Genomic DNA, 13945 nt, shown 5'->3' on the forward strand with positions numbered 1-13945 from the left:
CTTCCCATTTTGCTAGGACTCTTTCATATCAAGGGCAGTCATTCTCACTTGAAAAATTAAGTAGCAAGAAATCTCAATCTACGGGTGGAGAAGTGCAAAGAATTTCTAAAATTATCATTTATATTTAGTGAGATACAATTTGCTATATATTTAAAAATTATTTCAACTAAAATGTGACTGAAGTTTTATTTTTAAAACCTCATTGCAAGCCAATTCAATCACTAAAACAAACATCTTTCTGAAATTACAGTGAAAACAGTTTTATTTTGGATAAGGGAAAACGACATTATTCACAAACAGCAACATGAAATTACTTTTAAAAAATTACTCAACATAAGGGACAACCATCTTCAAAAAAACAGTAGCATTTAAATGCCCCATTTCTCTAAATACACTGAACACTGTCCATCCAAAATATTCCTTTACTACAAACCCAATGTCATGTTCTTAAGAGGATTTGTTAACTGCTGATGATGCATTTGTGACATTTTACAGATCAGCTTGGTCAAGGATGCATAAAACAGATTAAAAAGAGTATATGCACTCCACTGTATACAGTTGTTCTACCTCCACAAATGTGTGTGAATAAGGTACCGTCCGAATGACAGAAGCAACTTTCTTGGTCGTTGTCATGCATGGATTGCCATGGATGAAGGATCCCAACATTTGAACCTTTATTTAGTCCAGCTCAGGGAGATGGAATGAGAACCTGATGGAGAACTGAGTCTGTGTGGTGCTGGGAAAGCACGGCAGGTCAGGCAGCATCCGAGGAGCAGGAGAAGAGACGTTTCGAGCATAAGCCCTTCATCAGGAATGAGACTCATTCTCGATTCTCCTGCTCCTCTGATGCTGCCTGACTTGCTGTGCTTTTCCAGCACCCCACTCTTCAACTCTGATCTCCAGCATTTGCAGTCCTCACTTTCTCCTGATGGAGAACTGGATAGTTCATTTGAACAAATTTCCTTTACATGGCATCTCAGTTTGAAATATTGGGACCATTTGGGAAGAAAATTACACAGGAAACACAAACAAAACGCTGGAGAAACTTGGCAGCATCTGTGGACGTGAGAAACTGAATTAACGGTGAGTTTGGTGCCATTTCTTCAGAACCAAGTAAGTCACATGGATTCAACATTAGCTGTTACTCTCTCCACAGGTGCTGCATATCAGTTTCTCCAGCATTTTTCATGTTTGCGTCAGTTTTCCAGTATTCACAGTATTTTGCTTTCATTAGAAAAGGCCTACATCTTATTAACTCCAGGTTTTAACTCAAGTATAAAGAATTCAGCTTTTTTCTTCTTTGAAGTAAGAGCAACTGAACTTAGACCAGATGACAGCACTGTAAGACTATGAACATCACATTTATTCATAAGTGTTTATGACACTAGATTCTCAAATGACTAATCTGAGGTGGTGATATGACAGTCAAAAATAGCAGATGCTCTGATGTCTGTACTGGCTTTACAGACTGCTATTCGGAGTATTTAATTAAGAGGAATACAGAGAACCATATACTGTGATGAAGCAAACACACATTCTTTTCAACAGCCATTTGAAATGAAGATCTGCCAGCTGATGGAGGAAAATGGCTCTTTCACAAAGGAGATTTGAGTCTGGGGATAGAGGAGTATCGTCAAGTGTGAACAATCCTGTGCAGAATGTGCTATCGATTCTGGTCCCACACGGGGACTTGTGTCAAATCGTACAAGCCAAATAGGTTATTGTGATAATTATCCCCAAACTTTCTTTAAAAACACACCTAACACATTCTTCATTCTACTAGTGTTCCACTGTACTAAAGGGTCCTGTATGAACCCTGACAGTGAACCTGGTAGCAGAATCTAATGTTCCAGATTCCAGTTCTGCCTTGACTCTATCGCAGAGGCCGGAAATGTTCAGTCTTCTGAGTACATTAAAATACAGGGATTGATGGATTTTTGGATACTAAGATATATAGCAGGAAAATGAAGTTAAGGTAGAAAATCTGCTATGACCATTTTTGAGTGATGGAACAGGCCAGATGGGTCTGCTCCTGATCCTATTTCTGGTTGACAACTTCTTTATTAAATTAAGAACATCCTATGTATGTCTAGGACCATGTGTACTCCTGGTAGCCCAATCCTTAAAAATACAAGTGTGCGCGCATTCAGATGAGAAATGTGGGTGACACACAAACAAGTGTCTCATACACCTGTATGACCTCCTCTCTCAACCTCCATCCTCAGTCAAAATGAAGTTTAATTGCTGCTCTCAAAGGGGTTACTTTGTTATAAAATCAAATTGTGTTCTGTTGTTAAAGTCTTAATAAAGTACTTCCAGGGATGTTATGTTTCCTTGACCTACTGCAGCTTAAACTGGGACACAGGACTCTGGGTTGGGGTACAGGGCAGCCACTGCTCAAGGACAGTCATGTTTGCCAAACCAAGCCAGAGAAAGCAGTAATTTCTCCAAACTTTAGGATTCTGTTATTTCAAGGACAGCTGGCTATTTTGGACACCATGAAATGCGCCCCTCTGAAGTAGTAGTTCATAGACGCAGTACAGTTTTAAAACAAGTTTACTGGAACACTGAGTGAAACAGATTCGAAATTTAAAAAAAAAATCACTGGTGGCACTTCTTGGAAAATTGGCTGGCACAATTAATGTTCGCATTTGCATTGCCATATCAACAGACCAAAATAAAACATAAAAGTCCTTCCCAAGTCCTGTACCAACCATCACCAACTATTCTACCCATTCTGTACCTGGAGTACACGGTTCCAGGACTGAAAGCAAAGACTATGCTGGATTACAAACAGCAGGAGCCAGTCTTGTTAAATACTGCTGTAATTTCACACTTCAATCCCACTAGTGCCATGGCATTACATGCCATTACAGTTAGACCGCCCAAATAAGGTTAACAGCTTCTTAGTGTGTTCTTTGGCCAAAGGAAGTTTTTCCTAAAGTAGCTGAAGATATGGTGCCTTGTACAAGGGATCTCTCCGATGGACAAGAACAGCAACATCCCAAGGCACACCATCCTGATTTGGATATGTACTGCCTTTCCCTTGCTATTCAACATTCCGAAATTCCCTCATCGTGAGGACACATGTGGAAAGACGGAGAGCAGCCTACTAATTTTTCCAAATTACCTAGGGGGATACAATAAATTTGGGTTTGCTACAATCACCCACATCTTTTTGGTCATTAAAAATAGTGCTAGTTTGGTTGATTGGTAAGTAAAGCTAGAATAGTATCATCTAATGTTAATGCCAGAACTGCATGCGTTTTAGTGGGATCATGTAGCATCAGGAACTGATGTTTAGAGAAAGGGATTCAGTGAATTTGTCGAAAAACCTTTTTCCCACAAGCCGCTTCATTTTAATCCATCATAGCTGATTCCAAACCATGCAAAAGAAACACTTTTATGCCACCCCCAACCCATAGCTCAAGCAAAGAAACTCTTTTTTTCCCCAAACCCTTACTTCACACTGTGCTGATTTAGCTGAAAACCCTCACTTCAGAAACCCCATTCACTCTCCCATAACCCCTCCCCCCCCCCCGCCATTGCTTCAGGAAGAAAGGACAAATAGCAACGAGTGCTTTTGGAATCAATACTGGGAATTGTGCAACAACCTTGGTAGGTCTGGGAGTGTATGCTACATTATGTTTCTACCATCTGTAATGCAAGTGTGCAACTTGCATATTGTGCAGATAATCTGTTATTGCTCAGTATGAAAATCAGTTAGCTATCTTACAGCAAATGGAAGTGTGTTTTTTCTAATGTTTAAAAAAGTGAAATCCACTAATCAGGATTCAGCAAAAGGATTCCATTTTCTACTTCACACTCAGTGACAAGTTTGCTATGGACTGCAATGCAATAATCCACAGCAAAGGGCTCCAAGTAGAAGCACCCTACTTGGCCATGCTACACCTCAATGTCTTCTATAAGCAGTTGCTGATTTGAAAGGAGGCTTTTTTTAAATTAAAAATAGGGATTCAAGCCTACAAGGAATTACTTTGTTTTACAATACCTAAGATTCAGGTATCAGCAGTGAAGGGACAGTATTCAAACAGAAGGAATTACCCAGCTGCAGTACAAGAAGTAAAGACTGCAGTGATGTTACTTCCAAAAGCAAACACTGAAGGCTAATGCTCTAAGTTACAACACTAAAATCTTTGGAGCATTTAAGTTGCCTCTACTTTACAATTTATAAGAAGGTGCTAAAATATTTTTGAACAGGTACTGCATTGAGACACTACAGTTTATAATCAGCAGTGGACTTGCACATTATCTTCCCTCACTGACGAAAGAAAAATACATTATCACTGATAGACAGTCCACTGTGAATCTAACAGTGATAAACCCACATTTATCCCAACTGTGGTAAGAAAGAAAGATTTGGATCCTTCATTACTTCTTCCGTCTTGCAGAGAAACGACGGCCTCTAGTTGCCCTCCCAGATCTCGTTTTGGGGGTATTGAATTCCAAGGGTATGCAATCAATTACGACCTCTGCATCATTACTTTCCTCTTTGACAGTCACTCCTTCGCATTCCTTCTCAACCAGGGGCTCCTCTTCACCATCCTCTGTTTCACTAGGTTCCTCAGCCTTGGTCAAGCTGAGGTCACACTCTTCATTTCCATCCTGGTCATCATCTGCTGCTTCACTGCCAGTAATAGAACTCCCTTCACATTTCTCAGAAGCAGACACCTGCTCCACTGCTAAACTGGTACTGCCCAGTGCTTCACTATTTGGGGTAGGGGTCTCAATTAGTTTGCTAGCAAAGACTGTGACAGGTGCACTCTCAGAGATCTCTCCAGTCCCATCACTGGAGTTCTTCAGCTGGAGATTCTGAGAAGGGGAAGCACTGTCCTGGCCCACGCTGGGAACAGCATCATCAACACCCAACAGTGTTGGAGCCTGGATCTCAGAATTAGCACTCAGCTCCTCCGTTTCAGGCTCGCTGGCAGCAGCTTCAGTAGATGTTCTGTCAGTGTTCACCTCTTTCTGACCTGATTTGTGATCATCTGTTAAACCAAAGCTACTCACCCCAGATGGAGCTGGGTCTTGAGCAGAAGCTGATGAACAATCTTGGGCTCTTTGTGCTTTGTAACCCTGTTCAAAAAAAGAGTAAATACAAAAAAAAATGGAGAAAGGCACCAAATGTTTGGAAGTCTCAGTTACAAAATGCATACTTTTGGTCAATTTAGTTTTTTTGATGCTGATTGTAACACTTTTCTAAAAAAAGCAATGCCTTCCTTTCTAAGTTCCAATGCTGTGCTGTTCTCTGCTTGAGTATTCAGAGAAGTGATCTGCTCCTAAATCTTGTGCTAATGCTACAAAATTGGTGAGAATGTTACTTGTTGTCCAGTTTTCTGCTGCACTTTATGGGAGCTACATGGTTTCTGTTTAGTACCCAACACAACATAATCCATTGCCTGAGAAGGAGCCAGAATCCTACGAGCTCAGTCCTTCAACTTATGTGATCATTTTCAATTATCAGATGACATCCATCCACCAAAATCTGCAGCCCTCTCATTCACCCTGCTAATACTTAATTTCAGATATCTATTATTTCAGAGCATTTCAGATCTCCTTATCCTACCTCTGTAATCACCTCCTGCCATAGAATCTTCAGGGAACTCAGTATTTATCTAATTCTGGCATCATGCATATCCCATTTGAATCACTATATACTAGTTGACAGCTGCTTAGGCACTATAACTCTAGAATTTCCCACCTAACCCTCTCCAACTCTCACCCCTCTAGTCTCCTTTAAGATATTGCTTAAAACATATTTCTTTGAATGTAGTTTTAGTCTCTTGTTGTTAGTATGACACGTGCTTTGCTGTCGACCTTTGATAAATTTCCTGTCTTTAAAATATGCCCAATATGCTAACAGATTTCTTACATTCAACTGAGAACTCCATTTAAATACTAATGCCAATGAAATGTTTTTCACGAAATCACATTTTTAAGAGTCGCAAAGATTTACAGCATGGAAATAGACCCTTCGGTCCAACTCGTCCTTGCCGACCAGATATCCTAAATTAATCTAGTCCCATTTGTCAGCACTCGCCCCTCTAAATCCTTCCTATTCATGTACCCATCCAGATGCCTTTTAAATGTGATAATTGTACCAGCCTCTACCATTTCCTCTGGCAACTCATTCCATATATGCACCCCCTCTGCGTGAAAAAGTTGTCCCATAGGATCCTTTTAAATCTTTCCACACTCACCCTAAACCATGCCCTCTAGTTATGGACACCACCAACCCAGGGAAAATACCTTGTCTGTTTAACCTATCTATGCTGCTCATGATTTTATAAACCTCTACAAGGTCACCCCTCAGCCTCCGACACTCCAGAGAAAACAGCCCCAGCCTATTCAACCTCTCCCCATAGCTCAAACCCTCCAACCCTTTTCATTAACAAAATCCAAACCATTTGACTCTTTTTAATTCATTCTGAAAATCTTACAGCCAAAAATATTTAGAATCTTAGAAAAGCACAGCACAGATACAGGCCATGTAACCCACAGTCTGTGTTGGCTCTTTTGAACAGCAAACAGTCAGACCTCCACTCCTCTCTCTTTCCCACCTTTGCCTCTTGAATACCTCCTGAATTTACTATCATATCTGGCTGTGCATTTGGAATTATAAACATTTATTGGGTCAAAAATATCTTCTTTACGTCATCTTTGGTTCTTCTGCCGATCATCTTAAAATCAGTGCTTTTTGATCCTGACCATTTAATAACCTGAAACTTGTTTTTCTTCACTCAGTTTATTATATTAAACAACTCTATCCACTAGTTCCCAGTTTTGCTCCAGAATTAACTACTGGCCAGAACTGCATCCCTTATACTCCGCCATTCAGACTTGTGCCTCAATGCTATTCAGTGTTTTCACCATGTAACAGATGCAAATTTTGCTTTAAGAAATTCTGTGAATAGGCCTGATCTCTTAGTTCTACAGATATATGTGGCATTGGATGAGCAGAGATATTCACATTGAAATATATGTTTTAAAATAGACATCGACTGGGAACCAAAAAGAATGGATTGGTTGACCTCTTCTCTGTTGTTGCTATCACCATTTCTGAACCTCACACAATAAGTTGAGAGTTAATAAAGCCATAAGATGCATTTTGGATCTTCTGGGAGTTCATGCCAAATGTGAAGCATAAACTACTTGCACAGGAACAGGCCCACGATGAAATATGCTGCAATGCAACTTGTCTTTATACAAAGCAAAATACCGCAGGTATGGAAATATAAAATAAAAACACAAAATTCTGGAAATACTGTACAAGCATGGTAATATCTGTGGAGAGAGAAAAACTTCTGATGAAAGCTGAGGAAAGAATGTCTGGGTGGAAAGTCTTCAGAGGGTCAGTGTGGACTTGTTGGGCCGAAAGGCCTGTTCCACACTTTAGGGATTCTATTATTCCATGATTCATATACCAAAAATGTTGACCTGTTTTTGTTTTCCCCCCTCAGCAGATGCTGCCTGACTGGAGTATTTCCAAGATTTTCTGTTTGGATTTCAGATCTCCAACATCCATAGCATTTTTCTTTTATCTGAATCTAAAGGCAGCTACTTTTAACCTGGCATGTGTCTCACTCTGTGAAAAGAGGTACCACCAGTGGCCTCACCACCAGGTAAACACAGTACACAATCAGCAACTAAAGACAATGAAAGTACAAACTACAGTGCAGTACTGTCCAAACTCTTCTGAATTCTAGGTCCCAGTAATGCCATTTGAGTGTCTGCGATCAAGCAAGGTTAAGAGATCAGAAAAGGTCAACAACCCTCCCTCCAACTAGGCTTAAAAATTCAGATTAAAACCTCTGAAAACAGGCCAATAACAAGGTGGAAAATTAAAACACTGCTTCCATTAACCTCAGTGTATGGAAGTTTAAAACATATGGCAATCTGCCCAACCAAAGCCCAAGTACCCTTGGTTTTGTCCTTTTTTTGAAATGAAATGGCCTAGAAAAAGTAAAAGATGAAGATTTAAGGCTGGTAATAAACCCCCTACTCAAATCTGGGTAACAAATACAATTATAAATTCTCTGGATAAGCCAGATTGGTTTGCCCTGCAAAAATAAAACTATGGATGGATCAAACACATCAGTCAGTACAAGTCACCTCCCGACGCTTAGCTTAAAAGACATGGTTGCACCATATACTTCCAGACAGGGACACAAATAAAAATTTGACTGAATTTAAATCCCAAGTCTGCTCCACTTGTATTTTGTGGAATTATTTCCTAGTTTTTGTGATTAGGCCAGCACGCATGGGAGTGGAAGCAGCAAATCAGCCCTTAATTGAAACGTAAAATGGACAACATAACATTTTTCCTTAATTGCTTTTGCAGAACAATTAACATGTCAAGAGAGATAATGCTGTAATGTTGACTTGAAAGGAGAGATGTGAAATCACAAGGATTAGCAGACAAAGAAAATGGAAAAATGGCAATGCGTTTCAACACGACAGACTTTAAAGTACAGACCACAAACTAGACAAGAGCATTGAAATGAAAAGTGAAGCAATATGGGACAGATGACTATTAAGCTGCAATACAGCACAAATACCTCAAAAGTAGAAGAAATGGCAAAACCCACAATGCAAACCAACATCAACAGAAACAATTCAAATGAAAGGTGAATGCATAATGGGTCACAGACTTGCTCCAATTTTCCTTCTCAAAGGTACTTGTATTTAATCATTACCATTTTTCACTGAAGGGGAACTTCTTCACAATTACAGATAGCTTTAAAAGACATCCAAGTATCTGGCATATAGGGACAGATGCAAAGCAGAGCTAATCTTGTTTGCCCAAACAATGTACCTCAAAGCCAAATTCAATAAAATTCCTTTGATGCAATGTTTTCAAACATATCACACTCTGCTCCCACAGCCTCTCAGTCCCAAATGTGATGGCTTTCCCTGATGATTCAAGCTCATGAACAGACTGAACAGTGATTGATGAAGCAGGTTCACAACATTTCATCCCTTTCCAGTTTGGTATCCAATGTAAGATTCCAATTTCTAGGATTGCCAAGTTAATCAAGGGGCAAAATGTAGGAAGATTAAATGTAAACATATTCCTGGTCATGTTAACCTGTTAATGAGTAGAGGTACACTGATCAGTGCAAAATCTGAAGCAGCCAGCAACAAACACGTGACTAACTTTATATCAAACAGCAGCAAAAGACTAAAAAGCTCAGGGCTTTTAAGCTTAGATTGGAAAAATCTTAACTATTATTGCAGTAATAAAACTGGATTCAAAAGAAGGGACTTTAAAGCAAGTCTGAGACAACGGCAAACACCAGAATTAGAAGAGCAAAATGCTGACAGAGAGAGTGTGATAGAGAGAGAGAGAGATAGATCAAGAGAGAGTGAGTGAGATAGAGAGGGGGGTGGGAGAGAGAGAGAGTGAGATAGAGAGAGAGAGAGGGGGAGGGAGAGAGAGGGGTGAGAGAGAGTGAGAGTGTGTGGTAAAGCAGGAAGGAAATGGGGATGTGGTGAAGAAAGAGGGGTACAACGTGGGGAGGATATGGGTAGCCAAGAGTGAGAAGAGCAAGGTAAATAAGTAGAGAAGAGAAGGCAGGAATAAATGAAGGTTGAAGAGTGTAAAAATGAAGGAAAGAGACAAGGTGAAAAGAGAGAAAAAGGATACTAAGGAGAGAATGAAACACAGGCCACATTATGGAACAACCATCTAACCTGAAGGTTCTGAAAATGCATCAGTGACTTGCAGTGGGTAAATCTGGCAGTGGACTCAGAATGGTAGAATTTGTGACACAGCTTGCAGAGGAAACCGGTCACAGGGACCACAAATTCCTGGCCTGTGAAGGGGAGGGGAACCAAGACGATCACTGTATGTTACATTGAATGTGCCCTTGTCATCAAAACACACAAAACTTATCAGAAGTAAAAAAAAGGTAATGCATACAAGAGTTTTGTTTTCAACAAAAAGTCAGCTGTATAAGAGTTAACAGAAACTAGGCTCTCAGCCTCAGTCAGCATGATTAGCATTTTAGGATGGCAATGTGCAAAAAGCAGAAATCACCTTTCAGAATTCAGAGATGCATGGATGTGCATTAACAAGAGGAAAGCTTTGCAATGATATCATAATGGAAAGCCACAGGAATGAGTCTGGATACATAGATTTATGCTACAGAAACCAGTTTCGACAGTTTACAGCACCAATTTATCTGCACTAAGTAGATAAATAGTAGATGCTTAGGATGGGCTAAGTAATGAGAGAATAATTTTTCAGATGAGAGATCTAATGATGTGTATGAAATGGTTTGAGATAAGATAAAGGTAATCCAATTTTGGAAAAGAATCTAAACTTTAAAAGAAAAGTCTCACTCAAACTTGTTTCCAAAGGGTCTGTTGTGCAGTGTGAGAACTCAATGGCTATGGATCCAGCAGTGGCAGTTAAGCTAAAACTATTTTCATTGATCAATTCTCCAATGAAATTTTTTTAAAATTTGAACTTATAAATTTTGTGTCCTGAAGGTACGTTTATGCAAAACATGCAAAGGCCAAACACAAAGGTGAACTTTTAATATCAGGGCTGATGGTGTTCATTATAAGACTAGGTTACATTAATTTGTTCTGTATAGACTTGAGCTTAGAAGGTTGTAGAGTCATCCAATAGGGATGTTTAAAAGATTTCAAGAATTTGATAGGTTCATTACAGTGAAACCAATTCTGCTGGTAGAGGAATCCAGAAGAATTAGAACTAGGCCATACAAAAGCAAAATTCTTTGACACTTTTTCATACAAAAGATAGCAGATGTCCGAATCCTGCACCCCCTGAAGGCTGTGGGTGCTGGCAGTCAATCCGACTTTTGAAAGTTGAGAAAGATAGATTTTTGGTGGATTTGGGGGATCAAAGCTGGTACAGATCAGTTACAATTTAACTGAAGGAGTGGGGGGCAGACTCAATGGCTGACTCCTATTTCTAAGGGTGATCAGTTCCAGGAAAATTTTGCCAACTGCTTTGTACTGGAGGACGGCAAATAGTGAAACAAGTAATTCAATAGCAGTGTGCACTATTGGATGCTGCACAACCAGACATTTGTGCAAGTATCTGGGACTCACTAGTCCTGGAACTCTCTTCGATTGGACCAAAATGTGGTCCTATTGAGGGAATACAAGGATTACAGAACGCAGACATCTCCACCCAGGAAAGTTACAAGAGAGGGCCTTCTCTTTCTAACAAATTAGACTATTCCCACTCTGCAAGCCAATAACACAAAGTAATCTCCAATTAACTATCAAATGAGGTACAGATTTATCTCTGTTCATATTAACCTGACAATGCATCCCCTTCCTCCACAACATTAATGTTTAGTATGTCATCATTGCCTGATTCTGCACAGAGGGAAATTAATGAATCGCTAACTGAAATGAACAAATCAGAATGCAGTTAAGTGCTGCACACTGAGCCCAAATCATTTTACTTAGGAAGCTTGGTTTTTTTTTTAAAACTGGAGGGTTCTGCTGGCATTAAAAAGAACTTGATCATTTTAAACCACTGATGTTAACCACAACACACAACAGTCTCCATAGGAACAAGCATTTTAGCAAAGATAAAAAATATCTAAAAACAAAAACATCAACATACCAATTTCTTTGGCAACAAACATTTGGAGAGACTCTAAACAAGATAATCCCTGGATCCTTTTCTCAGTTACCAATCATCCTCAAACCATTTTCACCTGGCTCCTCCAAAAAAATGTGAAAAACTCATGGACCTTTTTAGCGCCAAAGCCAACAAGACTAAGATGAGCCATTGAGTGGCATCTGCTGTGTCGTTTGCTCTCCCACCATGTAATCTTCCCCACCTTGGTTCTCTTTTTCTAGTTTTTTTTAAAAAGATGGTGATGAGAAATGGGTATCACTGGCAAAGCCAATATTTATGGACTGTCCTCAACTGTCCACCAGAAAGTGGTAGTTAACTAGCTTCTTGAACTGCTGCAGTCCTCACAGTGGACATACTCCCATGATAACATGTTTGTAATGGTTTGGTACAACTGATTGGCCTGGTAAGCCATTTAGTTACTAGGTCATAATTACAAAACTAACATTTTATTCCAGGTGCTTTCTAAAAAAAAATTAACTGAATTTAAAATTTCCCAGCTACCATGTGCGATTGGAATTTTTTTATTTGATGAATTAATGTAGGCCTCCAGATTATTAGTCCATTGACAAAGACCCTTACAATTGGTTGCCCTTTCATTAATGCTCATGTCCTCTCCTTGCGGAAACCAACTGCTCTCTCAACCCTATTCCCACTTATCTGTGGAGCACCCAGTTTGCCTTCCTGGCTTCTATGCCAATTGACATTGGAAATAGTTTGTTCCCCTTCCTTTTAAGTCTGGAGTTGTCCCTTTATTTGCTACTGGCCTAGACTCCAAGCTCAAGCTGCTTCACTCATTAATGATTCCACCCCACCCTACTCCAACCTACTCAGTCCAGACTGTAACCTATCCTTTCCATTATCAATAATACCTGCTTCCATCTCTGTAATATCGCTCGTCTCCAGCCCTCTGAGTCTAATGCTGCTGGAACCCCCATTCATGGTTCTATTTCACTGAAGTATGCCTATTCCAATGCTCTATGACCAGCCTCCTATTTTGCACCCTCCATAAACATGAGCTCAGCCAATACTCCATCACCCAAATCCTGACCCTCACCAAGACCCAACACCACTATCCGGTTCCCAATTCACTAAGGCACAAATTTAACATTTTTATCCTAGTGCTCAAATCCATCCATGATCTGGTTTTACCATAATCTCTGTAAATACCTCGAACCATTCAACCCTCTGAGAATTTTGCATTCCTCAAACTCTGGCCTCCTGGACTTTGCAATGGCAGCTGTAACTTCAGCCACCTAGGCCTGAGCTCTGTTGTCGCTCCCAAAACCTATTTGTTTTTCCTTTCTTCTTTTAAGAACCTCATTAAAGTATACATCTCTTCACCAAACCTAGTCATCCGTCCTATATATTCTTTTAGGCATAGTGTCAATCTTTGGCCACTTACATTTCTGGGAACTGCCTTGGGGCATTTCACGTGTGAGGTAAACACAACTGGATGTTACCAAGTAAATTCATTTGGTTTAATTAAAATTGTTGCGAAATCAGAGGTTAACAGTTCTTTTACTTGCATATTCAAGTATCCATATAATTCTCTAATGTGTTATTTAAACAAACTTAATAGATTTTAATGGGAAAAAAAGCAATAAGCAAAATACATTAGCTTACTTCTCTTGTACTCACCATACACAGCCTCAGCATCATATGGCTCCTTCTCAAACTCTGACAGCAATGCCTAGATGTACAAAGCATACGTTTATTTTTTTCCTCCCCTTTCAAAAATGTACATTTTATTCACGAGGTTGTAAAATTCCATGCCATTTCAAGAAAAGCCGAGCAATTAACAAAATCCACAGTGAAAAAAGGTGATTTGTTCCACCAAGCTTTTTTTATCCAGAGTTATTCAAGGATATTTCATTGGAGAAATTTTACCTGCTCCCCAATCCATACAATCTTTGACCCCCTAATTTAAGATCAATTAACCCCTTGTTCTCCTCCCATAAGCAAACACGCAGTAGCGATTCCTCTACTGTCATTATCTCCATTGTCTTATTAACTTAATTCCTTTTTACAAAACATTTATTGGCTGCTATACATAAATTTCCTTGACCTGAATGGCTACTCTATTTATTCACCATTCTTTGGGTATGACTTCTAAACTTGCTCAAAGGTTGTAAACTTTGGAATTGAGGTATGTCTAACAATCACTGTCAATATCGAACAATTTCTAATTTCAACCTCACACCTTTCAATACTTTAAAAGCCTCTGTGGTGTCTCTGCAGTTTACTCCTCCACAGTAAGTTTTGAATCGGACAATTATACATTTCCCACCTCTGAATCCA

General features: G+C 39.6%; 2 protein-coding genes across 6 annotated transcripts in view; one reads left to right on the forward strand and one right to left on the reverse strand.

Moving 5' to 3' along the window:
• The window catches only part of bbln (bublin coiled coil protein), an 85219-nt gene that overhangs the window by 9902 nt on the left and 61372 nt on the right, over nucleotides 1-13945 (forward strand). The window lies entirely within an intron of this gene.
• ciz1a (cdkn1a interacting zinc finger protein 1a) overlaps nucleotides 245-13945 on the reverse strand; it is a 70510-nt gene continuing 56809 nt past the window's right edge. For both annotated transcript variants that reach the window (XM_043720561.2, XM_043720560.2), the window contains 3 exons: nucleotides 13286-13337; nucleotides 9715-9836; nucleotides 245-5097 (listed from right to left, as the gene is read on the reverse strand). In XM_043720561.2, coding sequence (XP_043576496.2) covers nucleotides 4393-5097; nucleotides 9715-9836; nucleotides 13286-13337 — 879 coding nt within the window. In that variant the 3' untranslated portion in view covers nucleotides 245-4392. The remainder of the gene's footprint in view (nucleotides 5098-9714; nucleotides 9837-13285; nucleotides 13338-13945) is intronic.

This window comes from Chiloscyllium plagiosum, unplaced genomic scaffold, assembly GCF_037043375.1.
Source record: "Chiloscyllium plagiosum isolate Xiang-an unplaced genomic scaffold, Cpla_swu_hap1 HiC_scaffold_21, whole genome shotgun sequence".
NCBI classification, from domain to species: domain Eukaryota; kingdom Metazoa; phylum Chordata; class Chondrichthyes; order Orectolobiformes; family Hemiscylliidae; genus Chiloscyllium; species Chiloscyllium plagiosum.